General features: G+C 39.5%; 1 protein-coding gene across 1 annotated transcript in view; it reads right to left on the bottom strand.

Annotated features, from left to right (window-relative positions):
• CNTNAP2 (contactin associated protein-like 2) overlaps window positions 1-26326 on the bottom strand; it is a 1278915-nt gene that overhangs the window by 632843 nt on the left and 619746 nt on the right. The window contains exon 12 of the mRNA XM_005862840.2: window positions 22184-22303. Within this exon, the coding sequence (XP_005862902.1) occupies window positions 22184-22303 (120 nt within the window). The remainder of the gene's footprint in view (window positions 1-22183; window positions 22304-26326) is intronic.

Here is a 26326-nt window from a genome sequence, read left to right as displayed (position 1 = left end):
AACAGTAGTGATGCTGCCCACCTACCCTTCTAGGAAATTCCATTTACAGATTCAAATATGACATTTTCATTCCTCTATCTCATTTACAAAATGTAAATTTTTCTCCTGGCTTTTCTACATACAAACCATGTAACAGTTTTAACTATATGGTAAAAAAATCCAAAAAAACAAAAAAACAAATAAACACAAAAAACAAAGAAACACCAAAAAAACAGCTATTTATCACACCTGGTGAATAAAAACAACTTCAATGTTTTTTCATTTACTATTGGACAGAACTTTTGAAATATCCTTTGAGTTTACCAACTACATCTTTCGGACTAAGAGTAATGACCTCCTACCATCCTCCTACACAGGGGATTAAATAAATGAAGATTTGTCCATCTCTAAAACATGTTGACTTTAGCCCAAAGACATTTCCAAAATAGCGAATATATGCATATAGATGAACTATTGCTTAAAAATATACATTATCATATTTCATAATTTAGAAGATCATGGATTATAAGATAGACTACTATATTATGTACCATTAAAATAGGAAAAAAACATCTTAAAAGAGCTCTTTTAATTTTATTTAATTATATTACTTTAGTGGATACTTGAAAATAGTAAAATGAATTGGTTATTGGTTATTCCCATTAATTTATTCACATTCATAGTCCAATTCTTCTGAAACACTTTGCAGTTGAAATCACTGATGTCCCCACAGAGTGGTCCTCTGTCTTTATAAAAGCATTGGCGATAGAGGCATTCTCAAAAAGCGTTCCTCCATTGTTTCCAGAATTTTATTCTAAGCCACTGGGACCTAATCTGCAACTTTTGATGCTCTGGCCACATGCACATTGGCTTCACAGCCTCTGCTTGGCCAACAGACATGGTCCAATGCTCTCAACAGTGAGATGCATTCTGATTTCAGAGAAGTGAAAATTGTGGAGAAACTGTGCATCCGAGAATCAACAAACTATTTTCTTTGAGACTTTGACAATAAGTCTAACTTCATATTTCAGAATGTTGTCTTACAGGGTATCTCCCCTTGGAGATCATGTTGTGATTAGCTAGAGGAGTCAATGAAGACGACCCTAAAACATAAATACGAGAGACATAAAATTCCTCTCAATGAGTGAAACTTTAAAATTGACACATGGATCAGAGTGGGGGAAATGTAAAGAATCTTGAAATATGGGTTGATTTGCAGGTCTGGAAGAATTAACTTTAATGTCTGACTTCATTTATATATAAAGACGTGACCAGATGGTATTTGTTCAACCTTGAAAGCTTGGAAAAATGAACGAGTTCTAGAAGCAGTTGGTGATTGTCAAGAAACTATTCAGTGGAGATAAAAGTTTAGTCAACAGATGAAAATTGTAAAATAATGCAACAAACAGGCTTAGCCTTATGTCATCAATTCATGTCATTTATGTAATTCCTTTTGTACCGATCCCAAACCACCAAATGATCTGATTATGCAGAACTGCCAATAGGGAGAGGATGCAATTGTGATGTGAATTTTGAGTATCAGTGTTTCTGGATAATTATTTCTCATTATAAATTAAATTAAATTGTCTCTGTAGTTTTATACACCAATTTACCGAGTTGTAGTTAATGGGTCATTCTCCCAGGCTTTACCACCTTTTATGCTTAAACAGTGAAGGTCTCTAGAGAATAATAATGTTACCAATATAGTGAATATCATCTTATTAGACTTCCTGGGCATCTGTTTCCAGGAACAGACAAATGCATTTTTTGCCTGCATATCAAAATCTTGAGAAAAAAATAGAATATAGAAATAGTGATTAAGTAGGCTATGGGGATTGGAGTCAGCAGTTAAACGGATGTGAAAATTGTCTTTCAAGGAGAAATCTAGATTAGCAATTTCCAATTGGTGTGTTTCAGCACATTGGCATGCCACAAGAATTTTTAAAACATGCAATACCTGACTATTTAGTCAGGGGCACTGACCTCTTTTCCCTTAGATTTTCAAATTCAAAAAAAGGACAACAGCCAACACAACAATAGCCATCTGGTGTGAATGAATCAAAATTATGTTTTTGTCAGATCAGCAGAAAATATATTTTTTTGGTGTGCCACAGATTTTTAGTAATTAGTTTATGTTGCCATGAGATGAAAAGGGTTGAAAATCTCTGGTCTAGATCAATATTAGCAGCTTTGTCTATAGTTACATTTGTGTGGCAGAGTTAGGGAAGGATAGGGTTAGTTCAGAAAAAATAGAACCAGATTGACTCATATACTATAAGGAAAAGTATGCAAAGAATTAATTAACAAGAGAAGCTGGAAATGAGGAAAATTATAAGCTATTTGTTTTTCTTTTCTGTTGTTAGAGTTATTCTATGTAAACCACTATTACCGGAGACGTCCTTTATTCCCAGATCCCTAGAGAGACTGACTTATTCATGGTAATACTCTCCAGAGTGTTCTATGGAGATGCTTAGCGACACTTGCTTTGTACTTTTCAAAGGCTATGATTTCATATGTACATATTAGTACATAAACACATTTTCATATTTTTAATTTAATTCCATACTTTGAGATAACACTGTGGGTTAGATTTGAAATGCCTAGAGTTTGGGGCCCCAACCAAACCTCTAGATCTCCCTTATATTGTCTTGCTGAGTCTGTATGGCATAAAAATGGCAAACCTTGTCAGACTGGAGTTTGTCGAAACAGAGATTACATTTCAGTAAAGTGAACCTGTACAGTATGATCAATAACCAGTTTAATGTAATCTCTCACTGTCACCTGCAATGAGAACATGCAATCTACAAGTGCCATGTAAACCTGCTCAGATGAAGAAGTGAGGCTACAAAGCTAATTTACGGCACCACAGTTCTCATGATTACGGTTGGCTGTCAATTATAGGTACTCACTTGCTTGTAACTAGAAATTTTGTGAAAGTACCAAGTCTATTAGCAAAGAACTTTAATAAATGTCTAAGTTTTTAATAAGCTACACAATTATTTATATCTTCCCTTTTTTCCTAAAAGTTCCTAGTTTGTTTTCTTATATCACAAAGAGAAAAGATACACATTTTCACATCCCATCCCATATCTCATATGATTTATATATCTAAATAGCAGTGTTTCATTATTATAGTTTCTGTAACCAATCAGGAATATTTATTTAAGGAGCTCCTAGTTTGTGTACATTTTTTAAATATAGAATGCAGACTATTATAACACTGTACCACTAGAAACTTCTTTGTTGTTGTTCTATTCCAGATAACTAGGCTGAGCACATGTTACTGCTGAGTTGCTATCAAGTTGGAGACAATGGGTAATCAGCTTTAGGTGGGGAAATGGATGTTCATTTGATAATATGTCACAGTATTTTTGCCAGAGAAGTCCTACACACCTACTCTGAGCACCAGACCTGCCTTTGTGGGCTTTTCTCTTGCATCACCAGGGGCTCCACGTTGGCCTTATTTCTAATAAAAAAAACACCACCCCCAAGCTCACTGTCATGCTATAAATGTATTTCAATGTGGAGCGTATTGATTGGAATGGTCTCCACAGCATGTGTTGCATGTGTACCAATGATCATGATTTTTTCTCCTATGAAGGTAACTTTCAATATTGACAACTGGCAAAAGTTATTCAGATTTCTATCTGGTGAATTATATTACTTCTATCTTTAAAATAGACTGAATGCCTATTAAAGATACAAATGCGCCTTATAGATCTTATACCTCTAGCATGGCATTGGGAATAAAGTAGGCTAATTAAGAGACAGAGATGGTGGCCTCTGAAATCACACAACCCTGGTTTCCACTCTCCTACTTAATTTCTGCATTTAGGCCAGTTATCTGCCTATGCCTCAATTGTCTCAGACATAAAAGGGAACAGTAACCCTCCCTACCTCATGTGAGGGCGTGCACAAAAAGCAGAGCATAGGAATCGCTTACTTCCTTTATATGTTCAAAACTGGGTGATGGATGACTGAGATGTTGGGTAAATAAATACTATAAATAACAAAAGCAAAATGTACCAAAATTTCATTTTGCACGCTGATTGAAAAAGAAGTAGTAATATAAAGTGTTTTTTAGGAAGTGTTCAAAATATCATTGGTATTAGGATTCATGCTTTAACTATGCCCAACACAATTTAAATAAATGTCAGCATTTAAGTTGGGGCGATCAAAATGTAAACCTCTATTTTCTCAGCTATAAAAATGGTGTGTGACTAGGTAATTAAGATTCTCTTTCACTCAAAATTCTGTGGAAGTGTAATAAGCATTATCTAGTACATAAGACTGTGAGTTTGGCAAAGGGCGAGGCAGAAGGAGCAAACAGGGAGGGCAGAGAGAACTAGCAGGTTGGGAGTCAGAGTCATTTTAGAAGCTCTTGGGACAGCTTGTATTCTTTGAGGGCAAAGATGCAGAACATAGGAATTGCTCACTAAATAGTAAATCATAGTTATAGTTGGAAGGAGAGAAGAAGGAGAGTGTCTGAAGGTCAGATGTGGGTAATAAAGGACACTAGGGTCAATATGCACACACTGCTCGCAAAATAACAGATCGGGGTCCTAGATGATCATTTACTACCCAACCATCATATTGTGTTTTAAAATAAAGTTCTCATGCAGAAGCCTTCCTTACATCTAGATAAAGTATTAGATTTGGAAAACATGTGGAATGTGCTACTTACAATTCATGGCCCAAGGCCATGCAAGTTAAGTTTCACAAAAATGAAATTTTAAATTAGGTACAAGGATTTAGTTAAGCCAGAATTTCCCGAAGTGTGCTCACCACTGATACTTATAGAAATATTATATCATATTAGTTCTGTTACATGTCCACAATAATATTTTAACAGCACGTTAGAGAAATGAGACATTAAGTATTAAACACAATATTTTATGGATATTGTTGCGTTGGATGAGAATAAGTTTTAAAACATGAGTCAATTGAAAGAAAAATATTACATAATTAACTTGGTGGTCTGTGGGCTTTGCAAAACTTGTGAAGATTGTATATAAATCATTGAAGCTTGAGAAAATTCTTATTTAAGGTGATTATTTATCTGTCACAAATAATTATAAATAGCACATTAATAAATTTATAAACTTTTCTTATTTAAATCCAATGTCTCATATAACTATGACTTGGCCACTGGTATAACACTATGCTAAATTATTGAAATAATGTTATGTATTTTTATAATATTATAAGTTCTACCCAGAAATATATTATGTCTAGTAAGTTTGTTATTGTATCCTTGGTGTTTGGAACATAATATGCACTAAAAGATATTAGTTCAGTGAATAAATGAAGAATTATATAAACTTAGGTAAACATTAAAATTCTAAAACTTGTATCAAGGGGATAATAGAATACTAAACATAGATGTTGGATACAACTGGGGAAATTGACATACACGCTGTCTAATGTCTGAGAGAGCTTCATTATATCACCTCTGCCATTAGAGTTGCTGCTAACCATATCACAGAGTTCAACAAATTAAAAAAAGAAAAAGGTAATGTCCAGAATTAGAGATTTGGAGCTCTGTCAATTCAGCATCTGCTAAAATAACTGGGAAATCCAAGTGCTGACATAAAGATTATGTGAAAAGAGGCTGATTTACAAGAATATTTCAGAATTGCTTCTTTTCTGCCTATTTAATAAATATATTCAGAAATATGAAAATTTACAGCAATTAAATTAGCAAATTAAACTAAGAAACTAGACTTGAATTTGATTTAAAAGTCATTGACTTTGTGAATTTCCCAGGCTCAAAAAGTGAAAGAGTTACCTTTGTGTTGAAAACAATACTTTAATTTTGTGATATAAATGAGTGATTTCTTTTGCAACTTTGTTAAAGTTGAGATTTTCACGTTTGTAACATTTCCATGATTTTTTGTGTTTTAGCGATCATTTACACACTAAATATTTTCCCAGTCTGACATAGAAATTTAATATCCCCTTAAAAGCACAATTATTACAGTCTGGAACATCTTTAATAAGCCCTCTATTAAAACATCGTGGTATAGGAATACTGACAAAAAAAATGTTCACACATTGACTACTTTTAGACATTGTTTTGTTCTTTCCTTTATTGCGCTAACATGAAAGGGAGAGCAATCAATAAGACCAGGTCTGTAGAGCCACAGACAAATTAAATTGGCACCAAAAGTTCATTTTAATGACAGCCAGATAGAGTGGAATGCTCGGTGGGGCCATGATGGTCCACCCAAATGTTTTCATAAGGTTTCTGCCTAAGGCCTGAAGTGGGAGAAAGGAAATATCACTGGTTTTAACAATGAATCTCCTCCAAATCCAACTTCTTTCTAATCTTCTCCTTTAAGCAGCTGAAACTATTCCCTTTTACTTTCTAATACTAACCCCAAACATCTAAACAAGACTGTAATTGCTGACTACCAAAACTGCATGGTGCAGATAAGCAATGTAATGACAAAAACATGCAGCTCCCACAGAAGCTCCGAACAAGTGGGCTTCTTAGCTTCCCCAAATTATACACACCCTCACAATGTATTAACCTGGATTCTACCCTTCCCCCAAATTATACACAGACCCTCACAATGTGTGGCCATAATGGAGGAAATATTCAGTTGATATATGGAAGTCAAAATATTTTACTTTCAAATAGGAATGGAGATTATGATTTCAAAATATTAAAAAAAGGAATACTGTGTATGGGGAATGTGAACCTTGTAATAAATAGGATCTAGAATTTTCAAAGGGAAGATAGAACTTGAGGAGAGTAGAAGTAATGGGAATAGGATGCTAATAGATAATTCTATTTCCAGAAGAGTAAGTATTCTGTTGCATAGTGTGTTCCTTCATATTTTGTTTCTATGTAATATTTAATTCACTTTTTCCCTCTGATCTCATCTTCCTCTAGCCTTTGTATATGGAAAGGGATAGTGAGGAAAAGAGAAAAAAGACACATAAAGTAGATGCTGAGGCAAAAGTAAGACAGAGTAGCTAGTTAATAGAAACCCTGCTCACCAGCTCTCAAACAAACAAACACTTCACATGGGAGAGCCTTTAAAAATCACGTGGGCTATTATTTTCTGTACATGGCAGGACTGGGGCTATGGATAGGAATGATTTCAAGAGCATCTGAAAGTGCTCTGGTTAGAATTTCTTCTCCATATTTTGAATCCTCTTGTTATTCTCTTTGAAATGAAAATAGCACTGGGAAAGATAACATTGCATTCACATGTTAGAGTCATATAAGATCTCTCTTATCCTATCCGAGGGAGAAGTTTGTGGGAGGGCTGTGCAAATAAGGACACGAGAAAGAGGAAAGGAATGAGACCAAACATGGAGGAAAACGTCCAAGCTGGCCTGGAGCTGCAGTTAATCACCAAGAGCCATCAGGAGTATGATCAACAACCCTAGGAACCTCACTGATGATGCCCTGGGTCACAGCCTAGATTCCAGTGGACTAGAAGTCAGGAACAGGGGGAAATGTTAAATAATACTAGTAATAATAATAATTATAAGAACAGAGAGTTCTCAGATTGTTTCAATCTATTAAAAAGGAAAAGTGATAGATTTATGCCATTGAAAACATGGCAACCTCTTATTAAAAACCTATATTTTTTATGTAAATAGCTTTTTGTAAACTGTCATATAGATACAGCCATTCATGATAAGATGTTTAAACACTTATTTAGCTGTTGGGAAAGTATTAAAACCTGCTTTGTGTCTCAGTTCATATGTCTTCAAAATTAGAATACTACTACCTCTCAAGGTGACTGTGAAGAATAAATGAAGAACTACAGATGAAAGTACCTATCATATTTAGGAGCTAGATAACCTTTTACAGTTATCTGTTATAGAGAGTCAATAATAGACACTGGAAGAAATATGACATCCTTTAAACAAAGAGGAAAATAGTAGTCGATAGTAAAATATTTGAATATTTCAATGAATTAAAAACATGACTTTTGAAAAACTATTTGGTTCTATAGTATTACATTAGGTGATTAAAAGCGAATAAGAGGTTTCCAGGTTAGGATGGTGAGTAAACATTGGCATCTAACATTTTTCCCTTCTAAAATCTCCACTAAAGCTCTGGTATGTATTATATATACACATACATACATGTCTATACATTATGCATAATACATACACATCTACATATATTTTTCAAACCAGGACACTATTGAGAGTAAGGGGGAGAGCTATTAAATACTTACATCTGGGAAAGATGAGAAAAATGGGACTACGTTCAAAACATCAGTACATAGGGTCACTCTAACATAAAGTTCAAAGTCAACAAAACCCTCTTTATAATAAACACATAACTAATGATTATTAAGAATCTGAGAAAAATTGATGAGCTTAGAGGCCAGAAAAGAAGAAAAGGAGAAAAAGTGAGCAGAATGAACTTGGAGGAAACTATGGGAGAAGGGAAAGAAAATGTGTGTTATCCTTGAGATACAAGAAAAGATATTGCATTCATGAAGCAATACTAGAGTTCCATTGAAAAGGAAGTTTTAGAGGGGAAAAAAGCTCTGATTTAAAACCATGGTGACAAGTCATTCTAGAAAGAGAGAGTAGAGAAATCAGAAGAGAAAAATCACAGACAGAAAATTGAAAAGGAATTTAATGAGTTGCCAGTGTGAAAATGAGCACCAGCTCACAGAGATGCAAATGGACCCACTCTAAGGCGTCATTATGACATTTCAGAACAACCTGGACAAAGAGGAAGTTTTTCTAACTTCCAGAGAGGAGGATAGGTTATACTAAAGTATCAAGAAGCTACCAGAGGATGTGCTGCCAGGTGAGAGAGTACGATGAGAATGAGGAAGGCAGGGGAAAGAGAAGCATGACTTCTAACATAGGGTGAGTTGAGGACATTCTTGGATGAGCAAACACTGGTGGTGAAGAAAGATTTTTTTGATGATGGGATGCCTCAGATTCAGAGAGCAAATGGTCTAGACTGGAGCCATGGGAAACTTCAGCAAGATGCCCACTATTGTTTCAGTCTTTTAAAAACTGAAAACAGAGTATGTCGGCTTCTGTTCTGTAGTTGGCTTGCTTCTACAATGTACTAATAAACTCCCTGCTCGCCCCTCCAGGTCCAGCTGCCTGCAAAGGCCTTTATTTCATCTCTCACAAACATGTTGCCTAATCTTAGTTTTGAAACCAGAGGTACACCAAGTGAGCTGAAAAACAGAAGGGGCATATGTGGTTCCAGTGAAGACTGTGAAACCAAGGGTCCTTATGACTGATTTAGTTTTAAATCCTAGCTCAGAGATCGAGCCTTTCCCCAGATAATCAGCAACCCCTGAGGCAGCAGAAGACAGAAGCTGGACCTGACTAATGGTCACAAGCCTGCTGGACCTCCGGCAGGCTAAGGGTAACATCTTGACCTAAGTTATGTTTCAGCTCCTGAGCCCTAAGATGGAACTGAGCCCTGGCTACCTTTCCATCAGACCAGACAGAGGGATGCTGGAAAAGACCTCAGGAATGTCCTCAAGATCTGAAGAAATGATCTAACAAACCAGTTCCCAGCACGTCCCTAGACGCCAAACCTATAGTGTCCTGTGATTTTGCCCTGTATGATCTGTAACCTACACACCATCAGGGAGTTGGGTTTGTGTTTTTTTATAGCATAAGCTCCCTGCCTCCATATTGGCCAATTCAATATCAAACTATTACTTTCTCTCTATACTGAAAACTCCTGCACTTCTTTGGGCCAGTGCGTGCCGGCAGGTGAACTCAAGAAAAAACATCGGGGTTCCAGTAACAATAGAATAAATAGTTATAGATATAAAAGCAAAAAGAGGAATAATAATAGTGATGATGATGATGATGATGTAGCAAAGTTCTTGGCTAGTATCACTTTTTAATGCTGACATTTTTGGCCAAAAACTATGAGTAAAAGCAGGACATAGGATTAATAATTATGTGAAGGGAGGTCAGTTTAGTAAAGTCCTCTGTATACAAATGCAAAAAGAGATTGTGACAACTTCATCCACAGATATATCTCATTCCAAAGTTATTTTCTCACTCTTTGGGAGTGAGCCAAACGCTGTCATGTGGCAGCCTTTCTGGATGGCACTGAGGAGCTCAGGGCTCCCCGTTAAAGTCAGACTCAGGAAACATGACTCCAATACTGGCCAGCTTAGACAACATGTGGTATTGGTGCAGTTTATTATTAAACTTGTTTGGTTGCATCGATTAGTCACAAGATAAAATGAGAGATTAGTGACTAGATGAGTTTCTCCCAACAAAATGGCCAGGGACCCTGTGACATGGAAGTTGATGTCCTCAGAAGGAATGAAAGGAGACCCACAAAACTGAACAGCACAGCGGAGGGTTTGGAGAGACACAAACACAAGTGTACTGGATTTATGTTTCGCCAGAAGAACATTTCTAGTGAATAAGTGTGAGATTATTCTTGAGCTTTCTGGTTTTGGTCTCAAAGCTATAAGCTGATCTTAACTGGATTTTTCCAAGTTATTTTCTTTTCCTCCTGTCTGTCAGACAGGTTCAGACCCCAAATGTCAGAGGAAATCACACAGTAGTTCTCATCCACAGACAATGTGAAGCCATGTTCAGCTTTTGCACAGGGAGATCACATAAGGATATCAGTGCTTTTAAAACACTAAAACGTCAGTGTTTAGAAAAGGATGGGGAAGGTCTGGTCCATGGGCCATATGAGGCTCATGAAATCATTTGGTCTGGCCCTGCCAAGGCGTTAGGGGTGTCTTAAATAAATGTTTTACCAAATGCAGCTGGCTAATTTTTAAGTTGATAATTTTTCATGGCCCATGAATCCTATATAATAAAAGGCTAATATGCAAATTGTCCTCTCCACCAGGAGTTCAACCAGGAGTTCGACAGGGGGCGGGGCCGGCAGCTGGCCAACTGCCCACTGCCCCTCTCCCCAGCTGGCCCTGCCCCTAGTCACCCCCCCCCCATCAGGGGTGGGGCTGGACAGCCAACCTCCCATGGCCCTGATGGGGGTGGGCCTGGCTGGACCCCACCCATGCACGAATTTGTGCACAGGGCCTCAAGTAATGTTATAAATATCCAAATGGCCCTTGGAAGAAAAAAGGTTCTCCACCACCGATTTAAAACATTATTTAGGGAGGTGTAGGAACCATGCCAGGTCCCTGGATAGTCAAGGCCGGTGGGAGCACAGAGGCCTTGTTATCAATACACCAGAATGGCCAAAGGTCTCTCTGGACATGTGCCTAAACAAAATGTTCAAGGACTCTGAGCCTGGGAAGCCTAATCAGGCCAAGATACCATGAACGGGTGCAAGGACACAGGGTACACTGTGCCCTTCAGTAGCCAATATGATTGCTGTAACAATTGGCACGAAGCCTTCTTTGTCTAAATGGTATAAAAGTCGGTTACTGACCAGCTAGTTAGCTGGAGTCAGCTGAGGATGGAGTAAGAAGAAGTCTGCTAGAGAGAGCAGCTGGGCAGGAGAGACAGAGAAGCTGCTGAGCTGGAGAGCTCAGGTACCGCTACAATGTGAGGCGGTGAGTCTAGGAGGCAGCGTGCGGCTGCTCAGATAATAGCTGTAGGTACAGAGCCTGATGCTGCTTTATGGGAAAGATATATGTTCACCAGCCGGTGTCCGGCTGCCTGCCTCTATGGACTTTGCTGTGAGGACTGTTCTTGTCTGATGGCTATATGGCCGCTGGCTTCTGCAATAAAGACTCATTCTTATATACCCACAACCTCTCATGGCTTCTCCATCTAAGGCCAGGCATCCGAGGAGGTCCAGCCCTAACTAGAGGGGCTCAGACCTGACACCTGTTACTAGTGAGCAGAGGATAAAGGAGGAACTTGGACTAAGTTCCCAACAGCTAGTACAGTGGGCAGGGTTCAAGCAGGAGCCAGCCCTGGCGTAGTCGAATGGGAGAATTTAGAAGAATACATGGACTCACAGCCACTCAGAACAACTCAGAGCAGCAGGGCTCATGTAGGGCTCCTGCTGCTGCTCTGACAGGAGGTCTGTAAAATATTTGGAGGTGGGTGCCTTTGCATCTGGGGGAAGCATTCTGAAGGCAACCAAGGTGACTGTGAGGGGCCTGATAGAGATTAAAGCTGCTCATCTGAACTCCGTCTGGTGTCCTGCATGCCCTTCCTGGACCCTGTCCCAGGTCATGGGCCTCACTCAACCTTTTACAGTTCTTTCTCCTTTTATTTTTGGTTTAAAGTTCAATAACCACCTGTGAAGTCCTGTAGTATGAGCCTGTCACCGTGACTGACACACAGTGAGAAGGATTAGGCCTGGCAGGTGGATGCCATCTGTGGCACCTGAGAGTGAACCCGGAGGGAGGCAGGCGAGCGGGTCATCAGTTTGGAAGAAGAGCTCTTCTCAGGCCGCGTTTGATCAGTGAGTTGGCTCCTAGACTTTCAATTGAAGCTGTATGAGCAGAATTGAATTCCAAGATTTATAGTGATTGTGAGGAGCTGAAATAGCTGAGCCGGGACGCGGGAGTCGTCGCTGAGTGATTACAAAGGTTTATAACAAAGACAGCCTGAGAGAGGTGGACACAGAGGAGGGGTGACTGCAAAGACCTGGAGCAGAGCTTTCTACCTGTGGGTTAATGACAGAGGAGGTAAAACTAGGTTAGGAGATGCGAAGAGGAGACAGAATGGCGTTGATGAAAAAAACAAAAAAACAAAACAAAACAAGTGTAGGGAATAAAATGGAAAAATCCAGGCGCACACTTTGGGCCATGAATACGTCAGAGAAACAGTTCATGGCACAGAGGAACAGGAAGGGGCGAGAAGTGCAGTCCTGCCAGACTTGTGAAAGTTAATAACCCTGACAGACAATGGGAGGGCTGTGCATGTCCTCATTTCCAGTGATTTCCTTTCAAAACAGGGAAGAATGAGGCACAGTGAGTAACCTCATTAAACATAAGAGATGATACCCACTGATTCCTTTCAATCCTGTTACAGTCTCAAAATAAATTTTGTCAGATTCAGTTCAAGATTTTACATAGAAAAAGTAACTAGGTCTTGGGGATAGAATTTAAATTATTCTAAAAGTTGGGTGCAAACCATGAGGGATGATTAATCTAAATACACAGGAAGTGTACCAGTTATCCTATAAAGCTCTTTATATTAGAGAAAACACTTGTAGTTAAATTAAGAGTGGAAATTAATAATACTAGTAATTGCCTAATGGTTTACATACTGATTTCATTGATAATGTGTTCTCTGATGAAAAACCCCAAGGCATTAGTTGGACAATTAACAAGTAAATAGTTTATAGCAACAATGCTGTCCAAAGCACAGATGATGAATTCAAGCTGTGTAAGGACGTTTTGATGATGATAATGAAAATATCTGAATAAGGAAGGCTCACTTTAGAAATCAAATTACAAATCATACTACAGAATCAAAAATGATGAGTTTTGTTTGTACGTACACATGTGACTGCGCATACATGCACACTTGCACACACACATATATGCACACCCATACATGTATATATGTATGTACATGTACACACAGTGACTATGAAACCTGTCTAAGAAGTCACCATAACATACTAGTTGTGCAAACTAGGACTTAATTTCTCTGAGCTTTGGTCTCTTCATTAAAAAAAAAATGGGAATGAGAATGATATTACCTACCTTGTGGGGTTATTGTGAATCACAAGATGAGTTAATGTGTGTAATGTACTTGGGATAGTGCCTGGCATTTACTTGGCCCTCAAGAATATATAGAGCTCCAAGTATAAAATGTAGCATCTTTAGTACACATTTCCTAACATGTAATTCTTATCTCCACTGGTAAGCAATTTTGATTTCTGCCTATCTATATTTTTAAATTTTCCTAAATTGAACAATATATTAAAAATTATAAGACAAATAATAACAAACCTTAATAATTTATGAACTAAATGTGACACTGTTACTCAAAAGGTAAGAATAAATATAGATGGAATGATGAATAATCTACAGAGGATACACAGGTAGGCGCAGCAAGCAGAATAGAAAGACGGTGCTCTAGATTCCTGCCATCTGATGTGCACTCCTTGACCCCCTCCTGGAGTATGGATGGGATATCACTCCCGTGATTATGTTACCCCACATGGCAAAGGTGAAGACATTTTCCTGATATAAGTAAGGTCCCCAATCAGTTGACTTAAGTTAATCAAACAGGTGATTATCCTGGGTGGGCATGACCTAATCAGGTGAGGCCTAGAAGAGAGTGTAGAGGTAACAGAGGTCCCTTTACTGCCATGTGTGAAGGGACTCATGGCTGGAACCTGGGAGCAGCCTCAGGAACTGGGAGCAATCCACAGCGAAGAGCTTGCAAGAAAGTGGAGCCTTCAGCCTTCAAACCGCAAGGACCTGGAGTCTGTCAACAACCTGAATGACCTTGGAGGAGGATCGTGGGCCTCAGATGCACCGCAGCACTGCTCACCCCTTCATTTCAGCCCAGGAGACCCTGAGCAGTCAAGCAGCTAACGTGCTACTCCTGACCCAGGGACACTGTGAATAATAAATTGGTGTTATTGTAAGCTGCTAAGAAAATGAATATGATAAGGAAGAACTACTTTGTTTTGCTGGGGAGTTAATGGGAATAGGAGTGGGCAGGTAGGTCCATGCTACTCTCCACTAGAACCCAAGGTTCCCACCTCAGTGACCCATTTTGCCTACCCACACTGCACTACTGAAACTTAGCGAAGCACAACAATAAATCACATGATATTACTGAGTGCGAGGGCTGAGGAACTTGAGAAACATGCTCTCTATAAATATTAGATTAAAAAGGCATAAACAGCTTTTACCATCATAGAGGATAATAGAATTTGAGCAGCTAAATCCCAGGCCATCACTGGGCATCATACAGCACAAATTATGTAAAGGAACTTAATGGCGTTTTTGATGAAACTACAAAACTAGTGCTAGAGAAAGTGAGGAGGTGTTCCTTATTTGGACTTTAAACTTCACACGCTATAGCACAGATGCTTACTTAAGTTTTAAAAAATTGAATATGAATGCAAAGAGAGTTATAAAGAACATGAATTAGAGGATAGACTATTAAGAAAAACTTTGCTTCTGATTTAGGGATAAGCAGTAAGTGTCCAAGGACAATGGCTATATCTAGCTTTATCTACTGTTGTTTATTAATCACTAGAGGCCCGGTGCATGAAATTCGTGCACTCGGGGGGCGTGGGGGCCCTCAGCCCAGCCTGCACCCTCTTGCAGTCCAGGAGCCCTCGGGGAATTTCCCATGGGGAGTGGGCCTAAGTCATCAGTTGGACATCCTTAGTGCTGCCGCGGAAGTGGGAGAGGCTCCAACCACAGCTGCTGAGCTAGCCAGCCCTGAGCCTGGCTTCTAGCTGAGTGGTGCTCCCCCTGTGGGAGCGCACTGACCACCAGGGGGCAGCTCCTGTGTTAAGCGGGATTGGGCTGAAACCAGCTCTCCGACATCCCCTGAGAGGTCCTAGATTGTGAGAGTGCGCAGGCCAGGCAGAGGAACCCCACCGGTATACACGATTGGGGCCAGGGAGGGATGTGGGAGGTTGGCTAGCCAGGGAGGGATTGTGGGAGGGCTCCAGGGCGTGTCCAGCCCTTCTCACTCAGTCCTGATCAGCTGGACCCTAGCAGCAAGCTAACCTACTGGTAGGAGCATCTGCCCCCTGGTGGTCAGTGCACATTATAGCGAGTGGTTGAGTGGCCCTAACATATCATTAGCATATTACACTTTGATTGGTTGACCGGATGACCGGATGACCAGACACTTAGCATATTAGGTTTTTATTATATAGGATTGGGCAGGAAAAAACTAAATGAAGCATTAAATACATAAGTCCCAGGTTTCTAGGTGAAAATGTTAGTAAATATCTTAAGGAAATAGAAATAAAAAGCTGTAATGCTAGAAAAATATACAAGGGAAAAAGGTACATATTAGAAATATATCATAGTAGACATTCATTAAAAATTGTATTTATAATACCAAATTTTCAGGGAGTTCATAAAAATGGAGAAGGAAGGCGAGAATAACAACCATCACATTTTATAATGTGCCCCTAAGATCTAAAGAGGAGACCAGCCTTTGACTTGCACAGAATGATGAATTCTTCTGTAAAGGATTCAATGAATATATTCTCTCCTCAATGTCAAGTGCACAGCCCTTGAAACGCTCTGTCACTCAGGGCACCCCCTGAATTCAGAGTGGCGAAGCTCTGAGCTGCAGATAGGCAAAAGAAGAATTGCATAGTCCAGGAACTTCCTCATGAAAAAAAATAAAGAGTGCCCATTTATGTCAAACTTGGTCAAGAAGCGAGTATATTCAAACTTCTTTGAGGCAGGAGGATTTTGTCTCTAAATTATTTGACTGCAAGTGGTGCTATTTTTCTCTTATGTTCCATGGTAATAATAGAATTTTTTTTTCTTTTTTTAAATGGAAGGCACCATAAAGATCAACTCATGCCAATTCCTACAATTTACTTACAAAGAACCTGAGACACAGAGATCAATCTATGTGCTCAAAGTCCTGCAGGGAATTGGTACAGAATCTGCCTGCAGGGCAGCTTGACAAGGTTGAATTCCAGGCACTGAAGGCAGCAGAGAGGCCCGCCCTTTCCTAATGTGCCCCTGCTCATCAGTGCCCATCTCACTGGGTATCCACCTGGCAATTGTTTCAATTCCTAGCTCAACAGCCACAGTCTGGCCAACTCAGCCTCCTAAAGATCCTTCAAACCAATCCTCTTCTTAACTGAAGGCCACCACCTACAATCTCAGTTTCAACTTCCAGATACAACAAGGGCTTTCTAACTTGCCTCTCTACTTTACATCTAGGACTTTATCAGAGACTCTTAATCACAGCTGCCAAAGCCACATTTTAAAAATACAATGTCATGTCCAGCTAGTGTGGCCCAATGGCTGAGCACTGACCTATGAACCAGGAGGTCACAGTTCGACTCCTGGTTAGGACACATGCTGGGGGTGGGGGCTCAATCCCCAGTAGCGGGTGTGCAGGAGGCAGCCGATTATTGATGTTTCTATCTCATCATTGGTGCTTCTATTTCTCTTTCCCTCTCACTTCCTCTCTCTGAAATCAATAAAAACATATTTTTAAAAATTACAATGTCATCTATTGCTTACTTTTCCCTCAGGATCAAGTTTCAACTGCTTTGCATCCCGTTCAAAGCATTTTAGAAGTTTCCTTCACCCCATTTCTGGGCTTCATAATTCAACTCCCGGGTCAGCTGTTTTGTGGAAGGTTTTTCTGGTTCCTGGGTTTAGGCTACCCGCCCATCCCATGGTTCCCAAAGCTGTCTGTGCAGGTGCTTTGGGTGGTTCATCCCTCTGGCCATGCCCCATTCCCTGCATCCTGCCTGCTGGGACTTGCCATACTTCTGGAATGCAGCCTCACTTTATATACATTTGCATTGATTCCTATCCCCCAACTCTTTTCCTGATTCTCCAAGACCCAAGCAGTCACTTCATCATCCATACGGATGGTCCATTCTTCTGCAAAATGCTCTTAGTCACTTTTCTTCCACTTACTCTCCATTACATTCCCCTGCACACCTACGGACTATTTCATCACTGGAAACCCATTTTCTCTCCGGTTCCTCTGAGCTTGTTCCTGAGGTGCCTCTCCCCTGTTCACATCATCCCCTTAGTGATGTTATCATTTCTCATGTATTTATAATCTAACAATTAGCATGTTTATATCGCTAATACAAATATCCCTGTGGGGCCTTATCCAACTGCAATATTTGCATCTCCATTTGGATGGCATATGGCATCTCATAATTAACTAGGTCAAACTGAAGTCTTAACATTCCTCTAAATCTGTTCTTCCCTTAATTTTCCTCATCTCCCAAATGGCACTATAATTCATTCAGTCATTCAATTCATATACTCATGAGTTATTTTTTTAAAAATCCTCACCCAAGGATATGTTTGTTTGTTATTGAGTTTAGATAGAGAGAAAGGGAGAGAAACACCAATTCTAGAGAAAACCATCAGAATCTGCTGCCTCCTGTATGTATCCTGACCAGGGATTGGACCTGCAACCTCTGGTTAAAGAGAGAAAGGACCATCATCCCATCATCAATCTGTCGCTTCCTGTATGTATCCTGACCAGGGATCCAACCCCCAACCTGGGAATGTGCCCTGACTGGGAATCAAGCCTGTGACCCTTCGATGCTTGGGACAATTCTCCAACCAACTGAGCCACACCAGCCAGGGCTGAGGAGTTATTTTTGATAACTGTCTTGAATCATGCTTAACTAACCCGTCACCAACACTGATACTACCTTCAAACTAGATCTATAATCCATGTCTTTCTCCTCATTTAAACTGTCACCATCCTAGTCCAAGGCAGCAGCACCTCTTCCCTGGACTTTGACAACAACTTCCCATCTGATCCCAATGCTTTGACTCAGTCTCTCAGAGAACCCCAAGTGGGGGTTTTAATTAAGACCCTTCCATTCTCTTGCCTAAAACCTCCACTAGATTCCCACCTACTATATTAAAGATTTAATTGGGAAATTAAAACCCAAGCTTTTTTCCCCGCACCAGCATCCCCACTGCCTGGCTGCTCTGGCCCTGCCTACATGCCCGCTTCACTGCACTCTCAGCTCCTTCAACTCACTCTGCTTCAGGCATCTGTGTCTCAGTTCTTTGCAAGGAAACAATCTTGGGTGCCTTGGGCATGAATTTATAGGGCTCATTTCCCTTCCTGTCCTTTTTGAGTGCCTTGTCTCTTTTTATACTTTGTATTTTGGCTAAATGGTTGCTTCCTCAGAGAGGTCTTTCCTAAAATACTCACTCCAAAATAAATCCCTACAATTCCATTATTTTTCTTTCTAAGAGAGTTACTTATTTGTTTACTTTTTAACGCTTGTTTTTATTATAAGTTGTGAGCACCATAAAGGCATTTACTATATCCATTTATTCTGACACAGCACACCTCCTGGCACACAGTGAATGTATAAATTAAAAAGAAAAAAAAAACCTAGAGAAAAGATCCCAGAGGAATATATATATATATATATATACATATATTATATATATATACACACACACACACACACACACATATATATATAATTTTATTATTTTATTTTATTTTATTTTATTATTTTATTTTTACTTTCTACCCCCCAATTTACTGTTTGGGGTAGATGTTTGCTGCCAGTGAGGTCCCTTTCCTTAACATGTTCACTTCTTTCTTAGAGAAGATGTCTTGCTCCCATTTTTGAAATATGTGATATATTCAACAGTGATAAACACCCAATTACATTTGGGTTCCTGAGGAGTGGGGCAGCTCTATTATTTAATAGAAAGGCTATAAAGTAAGGTACATATACCATCTCTCATGACACAGAGTGATATATCAAGTCTTCATAGACAATCTCACACTGTCACTCCCTCCTCTTTTTCAACATATATCTCTTGGAAAAGGAACAGCCCAAGCCAGGCTTTGTGGTACCATGTTCTCCTAATGGTGTCAAGATCACCTTCTTTACAGATGAAGGAAGAGTTGATAGATGGCAAAAGGCCACATCGTGCCTGCTGGCCTTCAAGGGTCCCTGACACACTGATGTCCATAACTATCTTGTGTGACAGCAGAAAAATATGCTCGTTGCAGAAGGTTGGGCTGTTTTCTTCGTTGTTCAGACTGTAAACAGAATACTGCACTCAACTGCAGCCATACTCCTTAAGGGAGATACTGATGACAAGCAGATCATGTTTCTGAGTGATGGCTTCAACTGACAGAAAGGTCATCTCTCGAGAAATTAAACAGCCCTTCATTGTATGTATTATTCACATAAAGAATATATTCATCATGGTTTGGGTTTACTTTCTAATTCTCTTGTGAAATGCATATAGGCAAATAACTAAAAAAATTCATAATTTTCCAAGCATAATCAGGATGTCTTGATTTCCCTTGAGGATAATAGTTGACTTTAATTGATATAAATTATATACACATATGAGAGAGAGAGAGAGAGAGAGAGAGAGAGAGAGAGAGAGATATCAATCTTCTTACAGATACAAACAAATTCTCATAGATTATACTTTAGTTCAAGTAAAATTAGAGTGAAGGTGAACAAGAAAGTTCCTGAGACCATTAACAAGCCAAACAAACAACTCTTATGTCAAACTTTCTGGTCTGTGAATTCCTGCTCTCTGCTACACTTAGAATACTTGGCACTTGAGGGAATTTTTGGGAGGATAGCTTCCATTTTACCATTTTCTCTACACGCCTTCCATCCTACACTCATGTCCTCATCATTCTCTTCTCTGTCTGTGCCATAGTCAGCCTGGGTCCTGATGCTGCTAAAAGTTCTCCACTGGGGTCTGCTTGCCTGGGTTCTTGGTTCTAGCTACACAATCCTATGTCCATTGCACACCTATTGAATCAAAGTCTCCAGAGCTGGAGCCAATAAAGTTGTATGGAAAAGGAGAAAAAAAACTCCATGCATTATTCTGAAGCATATCCATCCTCAAGAACCATTGGCCCCGCACATATCTGAATTTGAGTCTTGCCTGAATGATAGAAGCACTCACTAGTGCTTCAAAAAATAAAAGCATCCCAACTGCTGGCAACCTTTACTAAAAATTAACTGTGTGTCAGGTAATATGCTAAGAACCATATGCAGATATCTTATTTCATTCATATAATAACTCTATGAGGTAGAGATTATTATCAAACCATTTTACAGGGAAATAGACTGAGGCTTATTGAGTTTAATCAAGTTAATAAGGTAGCCAAGATTATATATCTACTGATTCATGGAACCAGGATACAAAGCCATAGTCTGAGTAAGGACTCTATGGGGTACCTGACCTATGGCAAGCAGTCCAGTAGCGGTCATCATCAGCAGCATTATGGGATCATCATCCTTAGCATCTTGCTCAGGAGTTCACATGCAGTGCTGATCCTTCCCTGCAACCAGTGAGCAGTGCATGCCACACTCTTCTCTGGGTTTTGGAGGTGAAACAGGAGTTTTAGGGGTAAAATGGGACAGGTTTAGGAAATTTTAGAAATTTTGGAAATTAAGGGGACCGTGGAGGAAACACAGGGCTGCAGAGCAACAGAAGGTATATTTCCATAGAATAGAGAAACTGAAAAGCTGCAACAGGTACATTTCCATAGAATGAGGGAGCTGGGAACAGCAAAAGGTCTATATTTACAAAATAAAGGGAATGGAGCCCTTCATCCACAAGAAGAAAAACAAAGCCCAAAAGGAATACTAAAACATTAAGGAAGGAGTGGGGGAGAGGTTCCACCTGTGAGGTTCAACCTTTGAGCCCAGGGAGTTATTACATAGTAACCAGGGAATAGTGACCAATCAGAGGGGATGTCCAGGCACCAAGATCTGCAGCCTTTGTAAGCCGTAGGGAAATGAACTCAGCGGGACTCTTTCCCGCTCCCCACGTGGGAGTCTGTACTTCTTCTTTAATAAATTTCCACCTTTACTATACCACCTTCTGTCCGTGGATTCATTCTTTGACTCTGGCGGACAAAGAATCCAGGACGTTCTGCCCAGGGGAACACTGTGTGTTCCAGTCCAAAAATTCCGTTTCAGAGAGTAAGATGTCAGTCACCCAGTGTCTGATAGAAAATAGGCTCTAGAGAGCTGTACATCTTACACACTGTGGTGGGAGTTTGCAAGAGCCCCTGAAATTTAATATGGAACAGGGAAACACTAGGTTCCTTCCCAAGCAGATACATTTCATGAAAGTTGCAGGCAAGTTTTGCCTTTGCCAGATGGGATTTCAGCACCCAGAAGAGTTCCCTTTTATAACTACAGGGAAAAGAGGAACTAGGGAGGGTGGTCTGTGGGCTTCCCGTAGCATGGGCAGTGTGGGAAGCTGAGCAGAGATGCTGACGTCCCCCAGGCTAGGGACCTGCAGGGGCTGCTTCATGGACCAGCTCTTTCCATAGACTTCAACCTTTCTGGTTCACTTTCTGGGGTTTCTCCCTACTCCAGATGTTTTTTAAATGCCATTTTTTATTGGTATAGTCAGAAGGTAGATTGTGGTTTTTTACATTCAATGTCGGAAAGTATAATTGCTTTAGAAATACATTGCACCATTTATTTACCTAACAAATCCTGCAATATTTAGTTTATTGTGTGTTGTCATAGAAATTGCAGAAGAAACAAACTTCAGTGGCAGCACTTATTTTCAACACACAGAAAAGCCATGCTCATGAAACGTAAATATGGCATCGTTACCTGTCATGTTGCAGTACACTTTCAGAGGCCCCAGCGGTCCACTGCCATCAGGATCTATCCAGTAGTAATTTGAAGTCTGGCCTAGGTGTTTGTACGCTTCGCAGGACGGCTCATAGATGGCTGGAAAGAAATATCCTACGTGAGCACAGCATGGAACAAATGGCTCCCCGGACAAATGCCCTAGGAACACATCACATACTTGCTAACCACTGCTGAGGACTGTATCCTCTTGCTAGAATGAGCATTCTTTTCCTCTACATTTACATTCATGGTTTGGTTTTTCCTCTATAAGCATTTCTGTCCTAACAAAGATAATAAGTTCCAGGAACTTATGGTTTTATTATTGGGAAATAGTCTTAAAAATCATGAAATTGTTGAATCGATGTAATGTTTATTGTATTAGGGCTCATGATCATAGAAAAAATGAATCTATAGATATTTATAGATACCATCTTACTGTAAGGGCTATTATTTTACAAGATACATGTTGTCTGCTTTGCTTGACTATTAACTAAGAGATCACACACACACACAGAGACACACACACACATTTTTTGTATAGTGGTATAAATTTCATGAGATTTCTATTCTTCATTTATTTCAGGAAAAAAGGAAAACAATGTCCCTGCTTCATTTTGTTGCAAGTGCTTTAATTACATCAAATCTTGTTGGTGTAGAAAACTGCCATCGATTTAATTGAATTACAGGTTCTTTTTCATTGTTTTCCTTTTTGTTCTCATGCTCCTGACACATTTTCTCTTCTTGGAGATGGCAACTGTCTTTCAAAGTACAAAATGGACATTTACATGTCACCTCTGTAGTCATAACTTCCAAAATATTATTGCAAAAACTTTTTTGATACCTCTGAAGAATTTGAAAGATTGCTGTACAAAATTAAAAATTCTAATAAAAGTCCACATCTCTGAAATGCAAGTCCTGAAGTCTTTAGGTACCATGCACTTGAACTCCTACTCCCAACATCTGCCCTTTGTTCAATTATGGAGTAGGAGATCTTCCCTTGGGACTTCCTTTCCTTCCTTCCTTCTTCACCTTCCCCGTGCCTCCCTTTGGCTTTCCATCGTTTCCTCTCTACAAAGATGTTAGATCTCCAATTCTACCTCATTTCAACAACAACACACTAGACTCAAACAATTCTAAAATGTTTTTATTTACTTAGTCCTTAATTTCTCCTGCAAATAGTTACTAAGTCCCTACGATGCATTGAGCAGTGGATTAGACTACACAGATACAGCTGTGAACAACACAGATAAAGGGCTTTTGGAGTAGGATTTGCTCTCTGTGTGGGTATTGCTTATGCAAAAAGTGCTATTGGAAGAGGATGTGGCTAGAAAGTTAAGCAGAAGCCATACAACTTTTATCCCACATAATGATTAATTTGTCCACTTTCAATCTCCCAAGTGTCTTATTTAGATAATACATTATGGTTGTTCTAATTTTGAATACCATACCAAGTGAAAGGCAGTGAGGAAGTAATTTTGAACTTGAAGCAGGAAGAGGTCACAATTAGATGCAGGTTTTGGAAAGAAAACTCCTAGTAGTTAAATTAGATTCTAGGGAAATGATTCAGAAGATCAGGAGAGCATTTAGGCTGTTACTGCCATAGGCCAGTTGAAAGATAACTAGCTCTATCCTATATAATAAATGGCTAATATGCAAATCGACCAAATAGCAGAACAACCGGTTGCTATGACATGCACTGATCACCAGGGGGCAGATGTTCAATGCAGGAGCTTCCCCCTGGTGGTCAGTGCTCTCCCACTTCCATGGCAGTGCTAGGGATGTCTGACTGACGACCTTAGGCCCGCTCCTCCTGGGGAGCGGGCCTAAGTCGTCAGTCAGACACCCCCCAAGGGATCCTGGACTGCGAGAGGGTGCAGGCCAGGCTGAGGGAACCCCCCCCCCCCCACTGCCCGAGTGCATGAATCTCGTGCACTGGGCCTTTAATATGAGAATATAAGCACAGAGTAGACACGACTGATTCACATGTTTGTAATAGCAATAGGACACGGAGACCAAGTGAATGTACATAGGAAGAGAGTTCAGAATGCCCTAAACCCACAACCTCTGAAAATAAACTAATTAATTATTCATCTTTGAGAACCTCTCTCCAGATCATTACAATTTCTCAGTATAGCTCAAAGTCATCCACAATGTCAAGTTCAAATTCTAAAGTCCCTTCAGCCAAACTGCCATTAAAACCTTTCACCTTTCTTCTCTAATATTTAATAATTAGGTATTCTCTTGCCAACACCCAGCCATTTTCCTTAGTACCTGATATCTGGTTTATAGCAATCAACCTTTTAATCCACCATCTCACCCAAATATCTCTTCACTTCCCACCAAATGATGCTTTATTATCCAATGTTATTCTAGTCCTAAAACATTACCTCCATAATGTTCAAAGAATGTGTAATGGTTCTTCAGTATCTATGATATTATATCTCAGATCAGCCTCTATGCATGTAAGACTTTCCATAATCCAATCGATCTTTCCTGGTATTAGCAACTTGCCAATGTAAACCTTGTACTCTTGTCAGGCGAATTTGACATAGGAGATTGCTCACCCATCCTGGGCTTGCCTTCATCTGCAATATATATACTACAAGCCTCTTTCTCAATCTATAAACTTTCTTAATCAGAGTTAACTACTGAGGCAGATGTGGTAAGAAGCAGGGCTCAGAGGTCAAACAGACTTGGGTTGAAATTCTGATTCCATGAAGTTCTATGTGGCAAAGTGTCATGACTTTATTTATCCTTGCATGGAAAATGGGTATATTTAAGGGTGGTTTGAGAATTGAAGGAAGTAACCAACAGCATTTGCTTAATATTATGTCTGGCCATAGTAAATATTTAATAGGTGGAATTTTTATGATCAATATGATAATTATTATTTCGGTCCCACTCACATTCCTCCTTTCTTAAGGAGACCCCCTGCAGGCAATATTTCTATTTTTCTATACAGTTAAAGCCATTCATTGCTCACTTCATGTACTGTAATACTTAATTATGATAAACTAGGGCTTGATTAATTGTTGATTGAATTTCATATACAAACATTTTATTTCCTTAACAAGACTGTGAATTATCTTGAAGAGATGCTGAGTTGGCTCACCATAAGAAGCACATGCCTATGTATGAAAGCACCATGGGTGAGAAGCATCGGTCACATCTGCATTTCTACGTAAGCATGTTAGCATTTTAAAGAGGGCCACACATCTCGACCCAGGTAACTAAGTAGATGATGAAGGCAGTGGCTGTGGGGCATTTGGGAAACAAAACCACTTCTTTTTCCTTCAAACTATGCTGATTATTCTGCTTGTCCTTAACTTAGGACAGGCCTATGAGCTGTTTTTGCCTCATCGACACAAATGGAAAACCCAATTTCTTAGTCAGACTTTATCATGTGTGAAAAATCACCAGCAGAGCTTATTAAAACAGGGGTTCTGCCTCAACCAGGAGATTCTGACTCAGTAGAGAATCTGCAGTTCTAACAAGCTTCCAAGTGACTGCTGGTGCTGCTGGTCTGAGCGCATTTTGAAAAGCACAACTCTAATCCTGAAAAAGTGAACTCTAGCCCTGGTCCGTGTGCCTCAGTTGGTCAAGTGTCTTCCCATGCACCAAGAGGTCACTGGTTTGATTCCTGGTCAGGGTATATGCCCGGGTTTCTGGCTCGATCCCCAGTAGCGGGTATGCAGGAGGCAGCTGATCGATATTTTTCTCTCTCCCTCTCCTTTCTTCTCTCTCTAAAATCAATTTAAAAAAAGAACTCTAGAAAAGTGGATAAATTCTTAAGTTACATTTAAATATAAACAGAAAAAATAAGTCAGTAAAAGGTGATGCAGTAAAATTTTAAATAAAATAAAGCTAGAATGCCACACCACTTCACTCAAGATAATAAAAATAGAATGTGATACCAAACTTTAAATTAAAATACAATGTCAAAAGAACTATACTTGGAGGAATTCACAGAAAAATATTTAGAGAGAAATACACCAAAACATTAATAGTGATTATCTTAATAAAGAAAAAAACACACAAAAAAAATAGTGGTTATCTTCTGAGTAGTAAGATTATGGATGATTGCCCTAGCCGGTTTGGCTCAGTGGAAAGAGTGTTGGCCTG

The sequence above is a fragment of the Myotis brandtii genome, unplaced genomic scaffold, assembly GCF_000412655.1.
Source record: "Myotis brandtii unplaced genomic scaffold, ASM41265v1 scaffold168, whole genome shotgun sequence".
Classification (NCBI taxonomy): domain Eukaryota; kingdom Metazoa; phylum Chordata; class Mammalia; order Chiroptera; family Vespertilionidae; genus Myotis; species Myotis brandtii.
This window is presented reverse-complemented; position numbering and strand designations above follow the sequence as displayed.